This window comes from Marmota flaviventris, chromosome 2 (genome assembly GCF_047511675.1).
Source record: "Marmota flaviventris isolate mMarFla1 chromosome 2, mMarFla1.hap1, whole genome shotgun sequence".
Lineage (NCBI taxonomy): Eukaryota > Metazoa > Chordata > Mammalia > Rodentia > Sciuridae > Marmota > Marmota flaviventris.
The window spans coordinates 14406822-14420375 of NC_092499.1; the positions used below are offsets into that span (position 1 = coordinate 14406822).

A 13554-nucleotide genomic window follows, 5' to 3' on the forward strand; every position below is an offset into this window, starting at 1 on the left:
AGCATTATTGAGATCTAATTCACATATTGTATGATTTGTCTTAATATTTAAGTTGTGTGCTGTACAATTTTTTTTCTTCAGATAGGGTCTCATTTTGTTTAACAGACTGACCTCAAATCTTGAGCTCAAGTAATCCTTCTGCGTCAGCCTTCTGAGTGGCTGGGGCTAGAGGTGCACACCACTGTGCCCAGCTCTCTGTGGTTTTTAATATGTCTTCAGGGTTGTGTAACCATCACCAGTAATGAATTCCAGAGCATTTTCATCATCCCCAAAAGAAACCATGTGCCATGACAGTCACTCCCCATTTCCACCCTTTCTCCTCAGCCCTAAACAAATACTAAGCTGCTTTCTGCTTCTATCGATTTGTGGATTCTAGACATTTCATACCAATAGAGGAATCATACGTATGTGATCTTTTGTGACTGGCTTCTTTGGCTCAGCATAATGTTCTCAAGTTTCACCCATGTGGTGGCACATATCAGTACTTCCTTTTATTGCTACCTTGTGTTTATTCATTTGCCACTGAATAGGCATTTGAATTATTTTTACTTTCTGGCTATTATGAATAATGTCATTGCAAATATTCACATGCAAGTTGTTATATAGACACATGTTCTCATTTTTCTTGGGTCTATTCCCAGGAGTGAAATTGCTGGCTCATGTGGTAACTTATCTTTAACCTTGATATAGTCTTTTTTGTCTCTTATACTTTGTGACCAGTTTCTTTCTTTTTGTGGGGAGGGGTACTGGGGATTGAACCCAGGTGTGCTATACTGAGCTATCTCCCCAGCTCTTATTTTATTTTTTATTTTGAGGCAGGGTCTCACTAAGTTACTGAGGCTGCCTCAAACTTGAGATCTTCCTGCCTCAGCCTCCGGAGTTGTTGGGATTACAAGTGTGTACCACCACACCTGGCTGTGTCCGAGTTTTAGAAGCAATGTTTCCTTACAATTTGAATCCACTAGATCATCAATGTGTTAGCCCTTATCATGTTTGTTCTACATATTTTTCTAAACAGTAAATTTTTTAAATTGCTCATAAATTTTGAATGTATAGTTGAATCTGATTATCTTTTTATTACATTTTACGTTGTTGTTTTTAAAGCTTGAATGTTGGGATAACCCCCCTCAAGGATTTGAAAATTTTTCAATCATTTTCTATTTATATATTGATTTTTAGTCCTAAATCTGGGCTTTATTTTAGTATATGATATTAGATGTGACTCTGAATTATTTGCTTCCAAATTATAATGCCATCTTCTCTTTCCTTTTCATATTTTGTACAAGTTTAGATATGGCAGTAATTTCTGATCTCCCTGTGTTGTCCTATTAATCTTATTTAATGAGCATTTTTTGAGGGTGGGTTCAACACCTGAAGGATTAGTAATTACAACTTTTAGGTTTTTTAAGTTCTTTTCTCTTTATACTTCATGATGAATTTTGTTGAGTTAAAAAAAAATCCTGTTGGTTGGGTGTGGTGCAGGAGAATCACAAGTTCAAAGCCAGCCTCAGCAAAAGTGACGTGCTAAGCAACTCAGTGAGACCCTGTCTCCAAATAAAATACAAAATAGGACTGGGAATGTGGCTCAGTGGTTGAGTGCCCTGAGTTCAATCCCTGGTACCAAAACAAAGAAAAAAGAAAACTCCTGCCGGGATTGGGTTGGATTTTCGTTAACTCCATACACTAATTTAAAGCTGTATTTAGTCTTCTCCCACCTTCAACCCTCTGTCATTTTGTCAAGACTTTTCGTTTTGCAGATGTCAGTGGGTCTGCTCGGTTCCTAGAGCTGTCCTGTTTCCCTTGCTGTGTGAGTAGGGTCATTGTCACTGTATTCACACAGACAAGAAAGCCTGTGGTATTTAATTCACTCACACAATCATTCGAGTGCATTCCATGTTCTGGGGGCTGCTGGAGCCTGCGGCCCTGGTGTGATAAGCCAGAGAGCTTGCCCAGGGGAACCTGCCACCCCAGGACGTAGGCCACAGCCTGCGTGGGAGTGGGGACTTCAGTGAAGAACCCCTGGGGCACTCTAAAGCCAGAGAAGAAACTTGGGCCAGTGTGGAAGTCCAGGGACGCTCCTGGAAGAGGTGACAGCTGAGCAGAATCTCAAAGGTGGATAAGGACAGCAATATGGGATTATTGGCTGTGCTACTGAAGCCTTCCATAGAAACGGGCCGATTCTTTTCATTTTTCTAAGACTATGAGCTTGGGGCAGAGGAATGATTTTTGTTGCTGCTGTTTTCTTTCTTTCTAATATATTCTTACATCTCTCTCATGCCTTTTTGCCAGAATCTCTAAAGCAGTGTTAAGAGAGAAAGGTTATGGCAGATTTCCTAATCTTGGTTCTATCTGAAGGTGCTTCTGCTGTGACTCCACAAAGGATGATAATGTTTATACACTTGCTAAGTTTCTTTTTGGAATTCAGAACAACCACGTGAGGTACAGGTCTTATCCCCACTGTCCGTCTGTCCATCCATATGAAGACAGCCATGAGATGGGGCAGCTGGACAGCTCTGCAGATGGTGAGGAGCCTCAGAGCAGACCTGGCGCCCCAGCCTGCTGGTCTGAGTCTTTGGCGCTGTTGGCTTCCTCATTCCTGGCCCATGGGCTTTTGCCAAAGGAGAATGTGCCTGTTAAGGACACTTGTCGGCAGCCCTCTCCCAGCAAGTGTTTATCCACAGGACAAGTGTGGCTTCACAGTGCCAAACGGTGCTCCCATCCAGGACCCCGTGTTGTGGGCTCTTTGTGAGGAAGAGATTCAATTCAAGGTGCAGGGGCTTTAGGCTAGATAGACCTGGAGCTAAGCTGTTCCCTCTGTCCCCGCAAGACTCTCCCATTCTGCCCATGCAAAACCTAATGTCATCCTGGCTGCCCTGACCTCTGACATTTTGGACTTTGCTCTATGAGAAAAGAGAAGACTCATGGGGCGGAGGGGAAGGAACTGGGCTGTGGAGTCGGGGGGATCTGGGATTTGGCACCAGCTCCAACACTCAACTGCCCATGTGCTCAGTAGACAAGAGACTCAGTTTCCCCCTGAGCGAGGGTGGATGGGGTGTGCGCTCAGCGGGTTTGAGTGGAGAGCTGTGTGCCTAATACACAGCAGTTACTTTCCTATTGCCTTTTTCCTGCATTTAGGATTAGCCTTGAAAATTCCTTCATTCATTCATTTACTACCTATATGCAGTGCTCATCCTGCATGAGACACTGTAGCCGACCCGGGGTGTATACATTAGTAAACTAAATAGGCATGGCCCCTGACTGGGGGATTTGTAGCCTGGTGAAGGGAGCGAGACAATGATCTGGTAAAACAAAACAACACAGAACAGGATGCTGGGGGAGGGGCAGGCCGACTTGACATTGGTTGGTTAGGAAAAGCCCTTGAGGAAGAGTGGAGCCAATAGCTGAGAGAGAAGAAAGACCTTGCTAAGAATAGCATGATCCAGGTAGTGTCATAAACGTCATTCAGGCTGCCCCTGGATAGCAGAGGAGCACTAGAGAATCAAGAGAAGACAAGGAGACTCCATGTAGGAGGCTACTGCAGAAACCCAGCGTGAGCACGGGTAGTTTAGCTGCGGTGATGTCAGTAGAAATGGACAGACACAGACACATTTGAGAAAGAACTAGGAGGGACATGGTAATGGATGAGACGCGAAGGAGAGTGGGTGTAAAGCTTGGGGCTCAGTGTCTGCCTCGAGCAGCTGGTTGGATGGCAGTGCCCTTTCTTAAGATGGGAAGGCGGTGGAGCCTGAACTCCTAGGAGTCTCATCATGCCCAGAGGTTTTCTGGGGGTAGATATTTGGTGGTTTTTGTCCAAGGAGGGGACTCCAGCAGCTAGGAGGGAGATATCCAATGAGAGGCCTTTGAAGATGAGCCTATCCCTGAGGTCCAGGTGTGCAGGCCCAGCCTGAGACCAAGTCTTGACCAAAAGAACCAAGAAACCTTCCCTCCCCACACCAGACACAGAACAAAAGCAGCACCAAGTGATAACTGATGGCGAGTACTGTGGGAAAGGGGTGTGAGCATGGAGAGAGGCAGCCTCTGCAGCACACGCAGGGGCACGGAAAATCAGGGGTAGAGCAGAACCACCCAGAAAAACCTCTGGCGCCAGCAGTTTTAGGCAGCATTGTCACTGTTGTGAACAAAGACCTGACAAGAACAATTCAAGGAGGAAAAGTTTATCTGGGGGCTCGTTGAAAGGCGAGTGACTCACCCAAGATGGAGATTCAACCAAGAGATTTTACTGGGGGCTGCCCAAAGGGGAAAAAAGGGGAGGCAGAGAGAAGAGAAAGGAGAGAAAGAGAGGAAGAGGGCAGAGAGCAGAGAGGAAGAGGGCAGAGAGGAGGAGGAAGAGGGCAGAGAGGAAGAGGGCAGAGAGGAAGACGGCAGAGAGCGAGAGCTTGCAAGCTTGGGCTTAAGAAGGGTTGCCTAGGTGACGTGTCGGGTGCTGATTGGCAGGATGGCTCAGGAACAGCGAGCGAACACTGTGTGTCCAGCGGGGGTTGGTCTAGAAAACTTGAATTTGGCGCTCTTCAGAGAGGAGGGGGAGGGTACGGGAGTCCGTGGTGTTCTCGCAAGACGGAAACTTCACTTTGGCAGGGACTCTGCCACACACCCGTCATTACTCCTTTTAGTTTTTGTGTTGGGAGCAGGGCGATGAGATGTCTGGCTACTTCCTACTGGAGAGGGACACCGGGTGTGAAGGAAGGGAGGGATGGCCAGGGTGCGGGACAAGGAAGCATGGCTGTGAAGGCCAGGGCGCTGGAGATGTGAGTTTCCTTGGGGCCGAAATCAATGAAAGCTCCTCGAAGCCATAGGTCATGGATAGTCTCGAACCAGTCCTTGTCCCTGCAAATGGGGGAGTCAGCCAGCTGTCCGGTCGGAGGGCCTCCATGACCTCCACGAGCCAGGTGCTCCCCATGTGAGCCTAAAAACACCAAAGGTACCCCAAGGCCGAGAGAAGAAGAGGGAGGAGGAGACGCCACATGAGCTCCTGGCCGGAGGTCCAGTGAGAGGGACTGGCTGAGAAAAGGCCAGCGAGAGCGAGTGGGCCTGGCCCCGGGTGACAGGCTAGTGACGTTCGCAGTCGTGTTTCCGTTGTGTAGCTCCACATCCACGATGCGAAGTGCCCTCAGCCCTTGGTGGGGCCTTCACTAGGGACCGGTGTCCTCCGGGGGAGCAGTAGCTGGAAACCCCTGGGGAGGGCTGGTGAAGGTCTGGTTAGTCGTGTTGCCTGTGCTTCCGCAGGGGCTTGTGACACGTAGAGAGGCCCCACACAGGGAGTCCAGGGAGAGGGCAACCGTGTCTGAGAAGCAGACGGGGTGGGCGTGAGGAGGTGGGCCAGGAGGGCCACCAGGAGTTGGGCGGGGGGGCTAGAGTGGGGCCTGAGGTTGGGAGGGTTTGTCGGGATGAGGAAGGTCCTCCTCGGGCAGGGGGAAGGACCCTCGGGTGAGAGGTGGAGCTTTAGGGGACTCTCGGGCGGTGCAGCGGACGTGTCTGTGGGAGGAGGACGGTGGGCGTCAGCCTGGGCTCCTCCTGTCGGAGGCCGCCCGGTTTCAGCCTGGAAATGTGAATCCATGAAGCCAGTTTGCCTGGGGATCCTGTAGGCGGGCAGCGGTGGGAGTACACAAGATGACCCTTAGGGGCCCTTCCAGATAGGTGTCAGGGTAGGCATGTCACCAGGAGGAGGAGAGAAATATTCCCAGTTACCCAGGGTTAAGGGGAAAGAGACGCGTGGCCTGGAGGGATCAGGTCATCGAGTTTCCTGGTGTTTCCAAATCTGTCTTCGATGAATCTAAGAAGGAGATGACTGAGATGTTCTGGAAGGATGCAGGGTGAAGGGGTCACCCCAGGTGGCAGGGGTGGGCGTTCATACATCACCTCAAAAGGGGACGTTTGAGTTGGCCTTTGGGGAGTGCCGGAAGGCGAGACAGGGCGACTGGGAGAAGTTTGACCCAGTGGAGATGTGGTTCGAGGGGGAGCTTGGTGGGGGTGTCCTTTAGGGTGCAGTTGCCGCGTTCTACCTTCCTGAAGAGGTGGGGTGATAGGGGATGTAGATCCCAGGGAATGTGGAAGTTGGAAGAGGGTATTGAGGTTGACAAGAGAAATGCTGAGGGTCCTTAAGATGAATTCTGACAGGGACACAGTGAACCAGAGAAGGGGTGGAAATGTCCCAAACTCGAGGGTTTACCTCTGGAGGGAGAGAAGGAGGGGAGCCTATGGACATGTGGGTTGATTCTGCAAGAGTGAGGATAAGAGAAAGGCTGGGATGGAGTGTGATGGAGGCATGGAATTTGGCTGACATGTCCCTTTCCAATAGGGGAATGGGGCATTGGGGCAATACCAAAAACTGGTGGGAGAAAGGATAGTGGTGAAACCTACAAGAGAGCGTGAGGGTTTTAAGGCAAAGGATCGTTTGTTTCCCAACCCCGACAATGGGGGAACAGGGTGGAACAGTGGTCCCCAAAACTCCCTCAAGACTGAGTAAGTGTCCCCTGTGTCTAAAAGGAAGTTAATTGGGTGTCCATCCACCATAATAGTGACCCTGGGCTCCTGAAAGTTGATGGTGGTCATCAGGGAGGGAGTCCCAAGGCCCCTTCAGTTGTCCGTTGCCAGCCCCAAAAGATCCAGGTCTGGGCTTGGGGTGGATCCAGCTCCCCTTCGGGGGCCGGGGCAGTCCATGGCCCAGTGACCCCTTAATTGGCATTTAGGGCATGGATGTGTAGGTGGCCTGGGATTCGGGCACTCTTGTGCCCAGTGTTCCTCTGTCCCACACTTAAAACAGGGCCCAGGGGCCATCTTGGGTGGTGGACATTTGGCCAGAAATGAAGGGGCCTGTGGGGTCGGTCCCCGTAAAGCCTGTGCCAGCATCTGGGTTTTTTGCTCTCTGGCCTTCTCATCCCGGTTATGGTACCCCTTAAAGGCTGTGGCCAGGACTTCACTCTGAGGGGTCAAGGGTCCCCGTTCCAGTTTTTTAAGTTTCACCTGAATGTCAGGGTACCTCTGGGAGACACTTCGTTTCCAAACTATAACACCTTTAAAGGACTGGAAGAGAAAAATTAAAATGTTTTTCTAAAATGAGACATTTAAAATAAGTTTTAAATGTAAATGGCCTAAGCATTCCAATTAAAGGCATAGATTTTCAGATTGAACAGAAAAGCAAGATGTGACTATACACTATGTCTGAGAAAACCACTTTAAATATTGACATATAAGAAGACAAATAATAAAACTGTGTTCCATGCAAATGATAATCAAGAGAATGCTAAAATGTCTGTCTTAAAATGTTTACTTAGGAATAAAGACTATTACAAGAGTCAAAGGGTGACATTACCTAATAAAAGGGGGCAATTTGTCAATAAGACATTATAATCCTAAAAATGTGTGTAGTTGATCTAAGCCTCTAACTCAAGAAAGTAGAAAAAGAAGAATAAATTAAAACCAAAGCAAGCAGAAGGAAGGAAATATTAAAAGATTAAGACCAGAAATCAGCAAAATTAGTCTTTCAAAAGACCAATAAAACTCATAAATCTCTAACAAGACTGAATAAGAATAAAAGAAAGAAAACACATATTACTAAGGCCCAAAAGTGATGAGACACTTATATAGATTGTACAGAGATCAAAAGGTTGTAGGGGAAAATTAGGAACAGTGTTATGCCAATAAATCTGATCACTTATAGAAAAATAAGCAAATTCCCTGAACGATTCAAACTACCAAAGCTCACCCAAGCAGGAATAGGTAGCCCTAAATATCCCTCTATTCATTATAAAAATTGAATTTGTAGCTAAAAACCTCCCCATAATGATAACTATAGGTCTTCTTGGCTCCATTGATGAATTCCACTAGTGTTTAAGGAAGAAGTGATACCAATACCACACAGATTTCCAGAACATAAGAAGAAAACACTTCCTAACTCATTTTATGAAACCAGTATCTCTGAATATAGATGCAAAAACTTTCTTTTTTGTGTATTTATTTTTTCTGGTTATATACAAAGTATATTCACACCATTCATGTCTTCATACATGTACTTAGGGTAATGGTGTCCATCTCATTCCACTGTCTTTCAGCAAAACACAAGTAAATTGAATCATGTGATGTACACAAATGGTGTCAACTATAACATTTAGACCTTCAACATTACAGTGGTGGGAAAGCAATACATGCTCATTAGAAACTGTACTTTGAATATTGAATTTTGATCTTTTCCTAAACTAATAATAAGCATCCTGATACTTTCCCCCCATGCAGGGCAGCTGTGGTGAGTGGTGTTCTGATCTAGACGTACACCTCTGCACAGCGTACTGTTTCTGACACAAGCATTCAATGAATTGCATGAGTCATTCAACATTTTATCATAAAATAGGCTTGTGTTACATGAGTTTGCCCAGCTGTTGGTTCTTCTGTGCTCTGAGCATCTTTACAGTCGACTAGGCTGTGTCATGATGTTCAACAGGTCAGTTGTATAAAATGCATTTCCAACCTATGATGTTTTCAACTGAGTATGTGTTTATTGGAATTAAATATAGGAGCATCTGTAAAAAGATTATATATCATAACCCAGAGAGATTTAGGAAGGAAAGGTGGTTTAACATCCAATAATTAATGTGATTCAGCATATCAATATGTAAAGAAAGAAATCACATGATCAACTTGACAGATCCAGAGAAAGCATTTGATAAAATCTAAAACCCTTTCATGATTTAAAAACAAAAATACCCAACAAACTAGAAATAGGAGGGAACTTACTCAACCTGATATGGGGCATTTATTAAAAAAAAAAGCCCACATCTAATAATGTATGTATTTAATGGTGAAAGACTGGTTGCTTTCCATGTACAGGATAGGATTTCTTGCTAGTCACTTCTGCTAAATATTGAAATAGGCATTCTAAACAGTGCTGTTAGGCAAGAAAAAGTAATAAAGGGCATCCTGACTGGAAAGGAAGATGACATGATTTTGTATATAGAAAATCCGAAGACCCCCCCCCTCCCCGCCACACACACACTAAAAGCTACTAGAACTAATCAGCAAGTTTAGCAAGGTTAGGATTCAGCATCAAATATCAAAATCACGTGTTTCTGTGCACTAGCAATGAATAATCCAAAAAGAAAATTAAGAAAACAATTCCACTTTTAATGGCATCAAAATGATAAAATTCATGGGAATAAATTTAACATATTAAAATGTACACTAAAAAGTAAAAGACATTGTTTAAAGAAATTAAGGAAGACCTAGGTAAATGTGCATGCATTGAAATATCTTATTTATTAAAATAGTTGCACTGTCCAAATTGATCTACAAATTCAACCCAATCCCTCTGAAAATGTGAGTTGCCCTTTTGCAAAAACTGACAAGCTCGTTCAAAAATTTGAATGACTCCTACTTCCTGGCCTTTAAATACCCCAGTTATCAAGACAGTGCACAGGACTTGGGGAGGCTTAGTGGGTAGAGTGCTTGCTGGGCACAAGCAAGATCCTGATTTAGTCTCAAAACTGCAAAAAACAAAAAAATACCCCCCCAATTAGTATTCTTTGAAAAGAAAACAACACCCCCACATATTTATGGCATGCATATTTTTATGGCAATATAAAAATAGTAATATAACCAATATGGGAGGCTGAATATAAAACTGGTAATGTGATAAAAATGTAGGACTACAGGAAAAGGCAAAGTAGAAAATATGAATGTATTAATTTCTCCATCAGTATCATGTGCTGATAGACACTGTATAAAGGTGAAACATGTAGGTAAAAATAGTGTTCTACTCTGTGTGTGTGTACATATACATACACATAATAAACAGAATATATATTTTTAACTGTAGAGAGACTTTTAATTAACTACAGGAATAAAAACATTTTTCTGAAGTTGAATGATTATGGTTACACTTCAGTTTCTTCTCTCAAATTTAACTAAATTAAATGTAATGTTAAATTTAGAGCTGGTGTATATATAACATGATCTCTTTTTTTACAAAATTATTTTCATTTTGAAAGTTTCAGTGTTGGATTTCCAAGTGATATAGTCAGCTACTATCTGAGTTTGAAATGCAGAGAGATCTGGACTAGAGGTTAAATTTGGGACTTGGCAGCATACTGCTGATTTTTGAAGCTCTTAGGCATGGTAGAGGTCACTTCAAGAGGTTCTTAAGAGAGAAAGGAAAAGATGATGCCCTGCGCATCTCCAACACTGTGTGCATGTATGGAGGAGAACCCTGCAGTGGAGTGGAGGTGTGAGTCCTAGAGGGGAGGAACACGGGTGAGCAGTGCTGAGTCAAGCACCAAGGCCGAAGGAGCAGGGCCTTTGATAAGATGTTGCAATGTGGTGTGGTTGCAAGGGTAGACCACCTGGATTTACTCCTCAGTGCCGCATCCACTGTTGCCTTCTACTTTTCTTTCCCCAAAGCTTGCAGGTTAGAGAACCAGCAAATTGCTTCAGCTCCATTTGGAGAATAATTTTAAGACCTCTTTCATATTTGGGGTCTGGCTAACAACTGGATCTTTTAAAGTCCTGCTGACTCCCAGCAAATGCAGGCAGTATGTTTGCAGAACCCTTATGTGGTTTTTATATGGCCACAAGTAGGTTTTTCTTTGAGAAATGCTTTATTAGACTGTTCGTTGGAGCTCCTTGGGCTCATGGCGTGCTGGAGCTGTGTGGTGACCTTAGCTGTTGGTGGACGATGACTTTGTGCCCTTTGCTGGGACCTGCGTCCGTGTTACTCAGCTTACCTGTTAGCATGCTGGCATTCAGCAGTGTTCCACCTCTAATGCTTCTCCCAGCACTGTCCACTCAGCAGTGCCCCTCCTGCCTCAGCTCTCAGTGCCAGGAGGGCCGTGAGGGCCACTGGGTTGCCAGTTGCTCCCTATCCCGTGGAAGCCATCCTCTGCTCTCCTGATGCTTGCACTTTTGCACCGCACCCCTATGCTGATCCCAGGGAAGGAGGTTGGGTTTGTAAGCCGAGCCGTGCACTGGACCGGGGTGTGTAGGACGCAGGTGTGGATGTGCATCTGATTAGTTTCCCATTTTCTCCCCTTCTAGGTAATACTTACTAATATCCAAAACAGAAGTCCTAAGCCCGGCCCTGCTCCCCACGATCAAGAACTAGGTTTTTTCCTAGAAACAGGACTTCAGAGAGCCCATGTCCTCTATTTCAAAAATGGGTAAGCGTTCTTCATTTTTTCAATCCATATCCTAAATAAGGATAATAGACTTTTACTACTGTCTTCAGTTTAGTTACTATAATGAAGTAATTTTAAATATGAACTACAATTGGAATATTTTTTTTTTAAAAAGAACGAGCTCTGGCTCTTCTTGTTGTCTCCTCTCCACCTGGCCCTCTTGCTTTCCCATGAAATTTGAAGGAGGGGTAAGAGAAGAAGGAGGGCATTTATTGACTGAGCCACAGGTTGGGAAACCAAACCCAGGCGGGTGGGTCTCATGGGGCCAAGTTTTGGTGCCCTTCCTCCCTGCAAGAGGCACTGCACAGGCCTCCCCATGTTGTCAAGGAAAAACTTAACAAACTGGAAACTCAGGCACACAAAAGCATCCCCTTTCAATGACTGATGAGCTCAGAGGATCGTATTTGCCACATCCTAGGCAGGGTTTGTGCAGGTGGGTGTGTCTGTAAGAACGCGCGTTCTCCATTCTACTTGAGCTGCTTTTGGAATGGGTTGAGGAGCACATGTGGGAGGGGGCTCTCTAATGCATTCATGTCTGTTTTCCTGGTGTGTTGCTGTTGTGAGAAACGTGCTGATTCTGTTCCACATCTCTTCAGTTGTCCCTTGTTTTGACATTGTGCTGCAGGATAGATGTGCATGGAGACCAACAGTAGGTATCTGTTCCTCTGCAGCTCCTCCAGCTTTGCATGGGAGGCCCCTGGGAGCTGGACCCCTTCCTCTAGGAGCAGTAGTCCAGTAGTGCTTTAATTGGCAGAGGGGACACAAGTCCCAGCTTCTGGAAAAATGAACAGCAGAGCTGCTGTCTCTTCATTTTTAGAGCTTCAAACCTTGGGGTGTAGCTCACAGCAGTTGGATTCCATCTGCCTGGCAGCCAGCGCTGCGACCATCCATTTGCATCTGTTGAGAATAAATGCCTGTTTTCCAAATCCTATTTAACTGTCTGGGAGGAAAGGCCTGCTTTGCTCCAAAGGCCACGGGTTCAGCTCAGCAAAGACCACAAAAAGTCAGGATCAACACCCCGAGGTTTGCAGTGGCTTGATGGCTTTGGCACAAATATGCTTTCAAGTTTGATCTCATCTGCTGTTGCCTGAGATCTCTGAGTAATGGCGCATGCCCTCTAGACTAAGATGCTGTTGTCTGTTGTAAAGAGAGGGGGAAGGGAGGGAACATGGAATATCATTCTAATGATCTGTTTCTTCTCCCATTTTACAAAAAATGGTGGTTGTCACAGAGGAACCCCCAACCCTTGCTCCCCTCTAACCTGTGTGGATGTATTGATACGGAAACCCACAGGAATCAGTCCCCTGTGGGCTCCCAGGGGGGCTGAACCAATACCTTCTACTGAAAATGCTTTCTGTGAGATTGATCAGTTTGGTCCAGATAAGTTATTTTTCATCTTTGAAGCCTATTCCTTGGAAAGGAAGAAGCAGGACTGTTGGGCTCTGACCTCAGTCCCTGAAAGGTTGGCTTCCCCACAGAAATCCAACTACAATATAATCATGAGAGGTTTACACTAGAGGATAGGTTACATGCTGGGGATTGCTTCCTGACTGATTTCTTATTTAACTTTGCTCAAGTTCATTGATGCAGCTGTCAGGGTCTGTTGCCCTTGTAAGTCTTTTCTTATCCTCTTGCTCTTATCACTGTGTTCCAAGAACCAAGTACTCTAAAAGGTCCCTGCCAGCTGCAGGGTTCTAGAGGCTGGGGTTGGTGGCAGTAGTGGGAGATTACTCTTGGTAGGTGGAGGTGGGGGCCAGTGTTGAGACCATGAAATGTGAACAGAAGAGACCAGTGGGAGGGTTTGGACATGCCAAGGGGCCATCAGATGCCTCTTACCAGTGGGTTATTCAGGGTGCAAGAGCCACATGGTCATTGGTCAGTGGATGCCACAGGAGAACGGAGGGAGCTGCTGTCTCTCAGCCCCAGGGCTTCCCACAGTTCCATCTTCTGATGTATTTGCTCCTTGTATCTCACTCCATTTTTGTTTTTCTGGACTTTTCCTCTATGTGTCTGGAAGGATGGTGGACAGGATGGACTGTCAGTGTAGGAAAATACAGGATACAAGAGTTTGGCGGTAAGAGGTGGAAATAGGAAAACTACATCTTACTTCTTTAGTGATATAATTAAATATATGCTCAGCTTTGGGGTTACCGTTCCCAAGGACTCACTGGGTTATGGAATGAATCTTACTCTCCCATCTTTTCCAGGAGTTACCACCAAACTGGTGACCTTGAGTATCCTCCTGAAAACCCCATGCCAGGAAGTTCCTGGCCCTCCAGCGCCTTTGCTCTTAGGGGCACTGTTAGGTCTGCAGGTGACTTCTCTCCGTCCTCACTGCTGCTCCAGTTCTCTCTTCCCTCTCCACTGCCAACTT

At 45.6% G+C, this 13554-nt stretch overlaps 1 protein-coding gene across 6 annotated transcripts in view; it reads left to right on the forward strand.

The window, feature by feature from the left end:
- The window catches only part of Ttc7b (tetratricopeptide repeat domain 7B), a 235446-nt gene that overhangs the window by 62458 nt on the left and 159434 nt on the right, over window positions 1–13554 (forward strand). For all 6 annotated transcript variants that reach the window (XM_071607605.1, XM_071607604.1, XM_071607606.1 and 3 more), the window contains one exon: window positions 11041–11162. In XM_071607605.1, the coding sequence (XP_071463706.1) occupies window positions 11041–11162 (122 nt within the window). The remainder of the gene's footprint in view (window positions 1–11040; window positions 11163–13554) is intronic.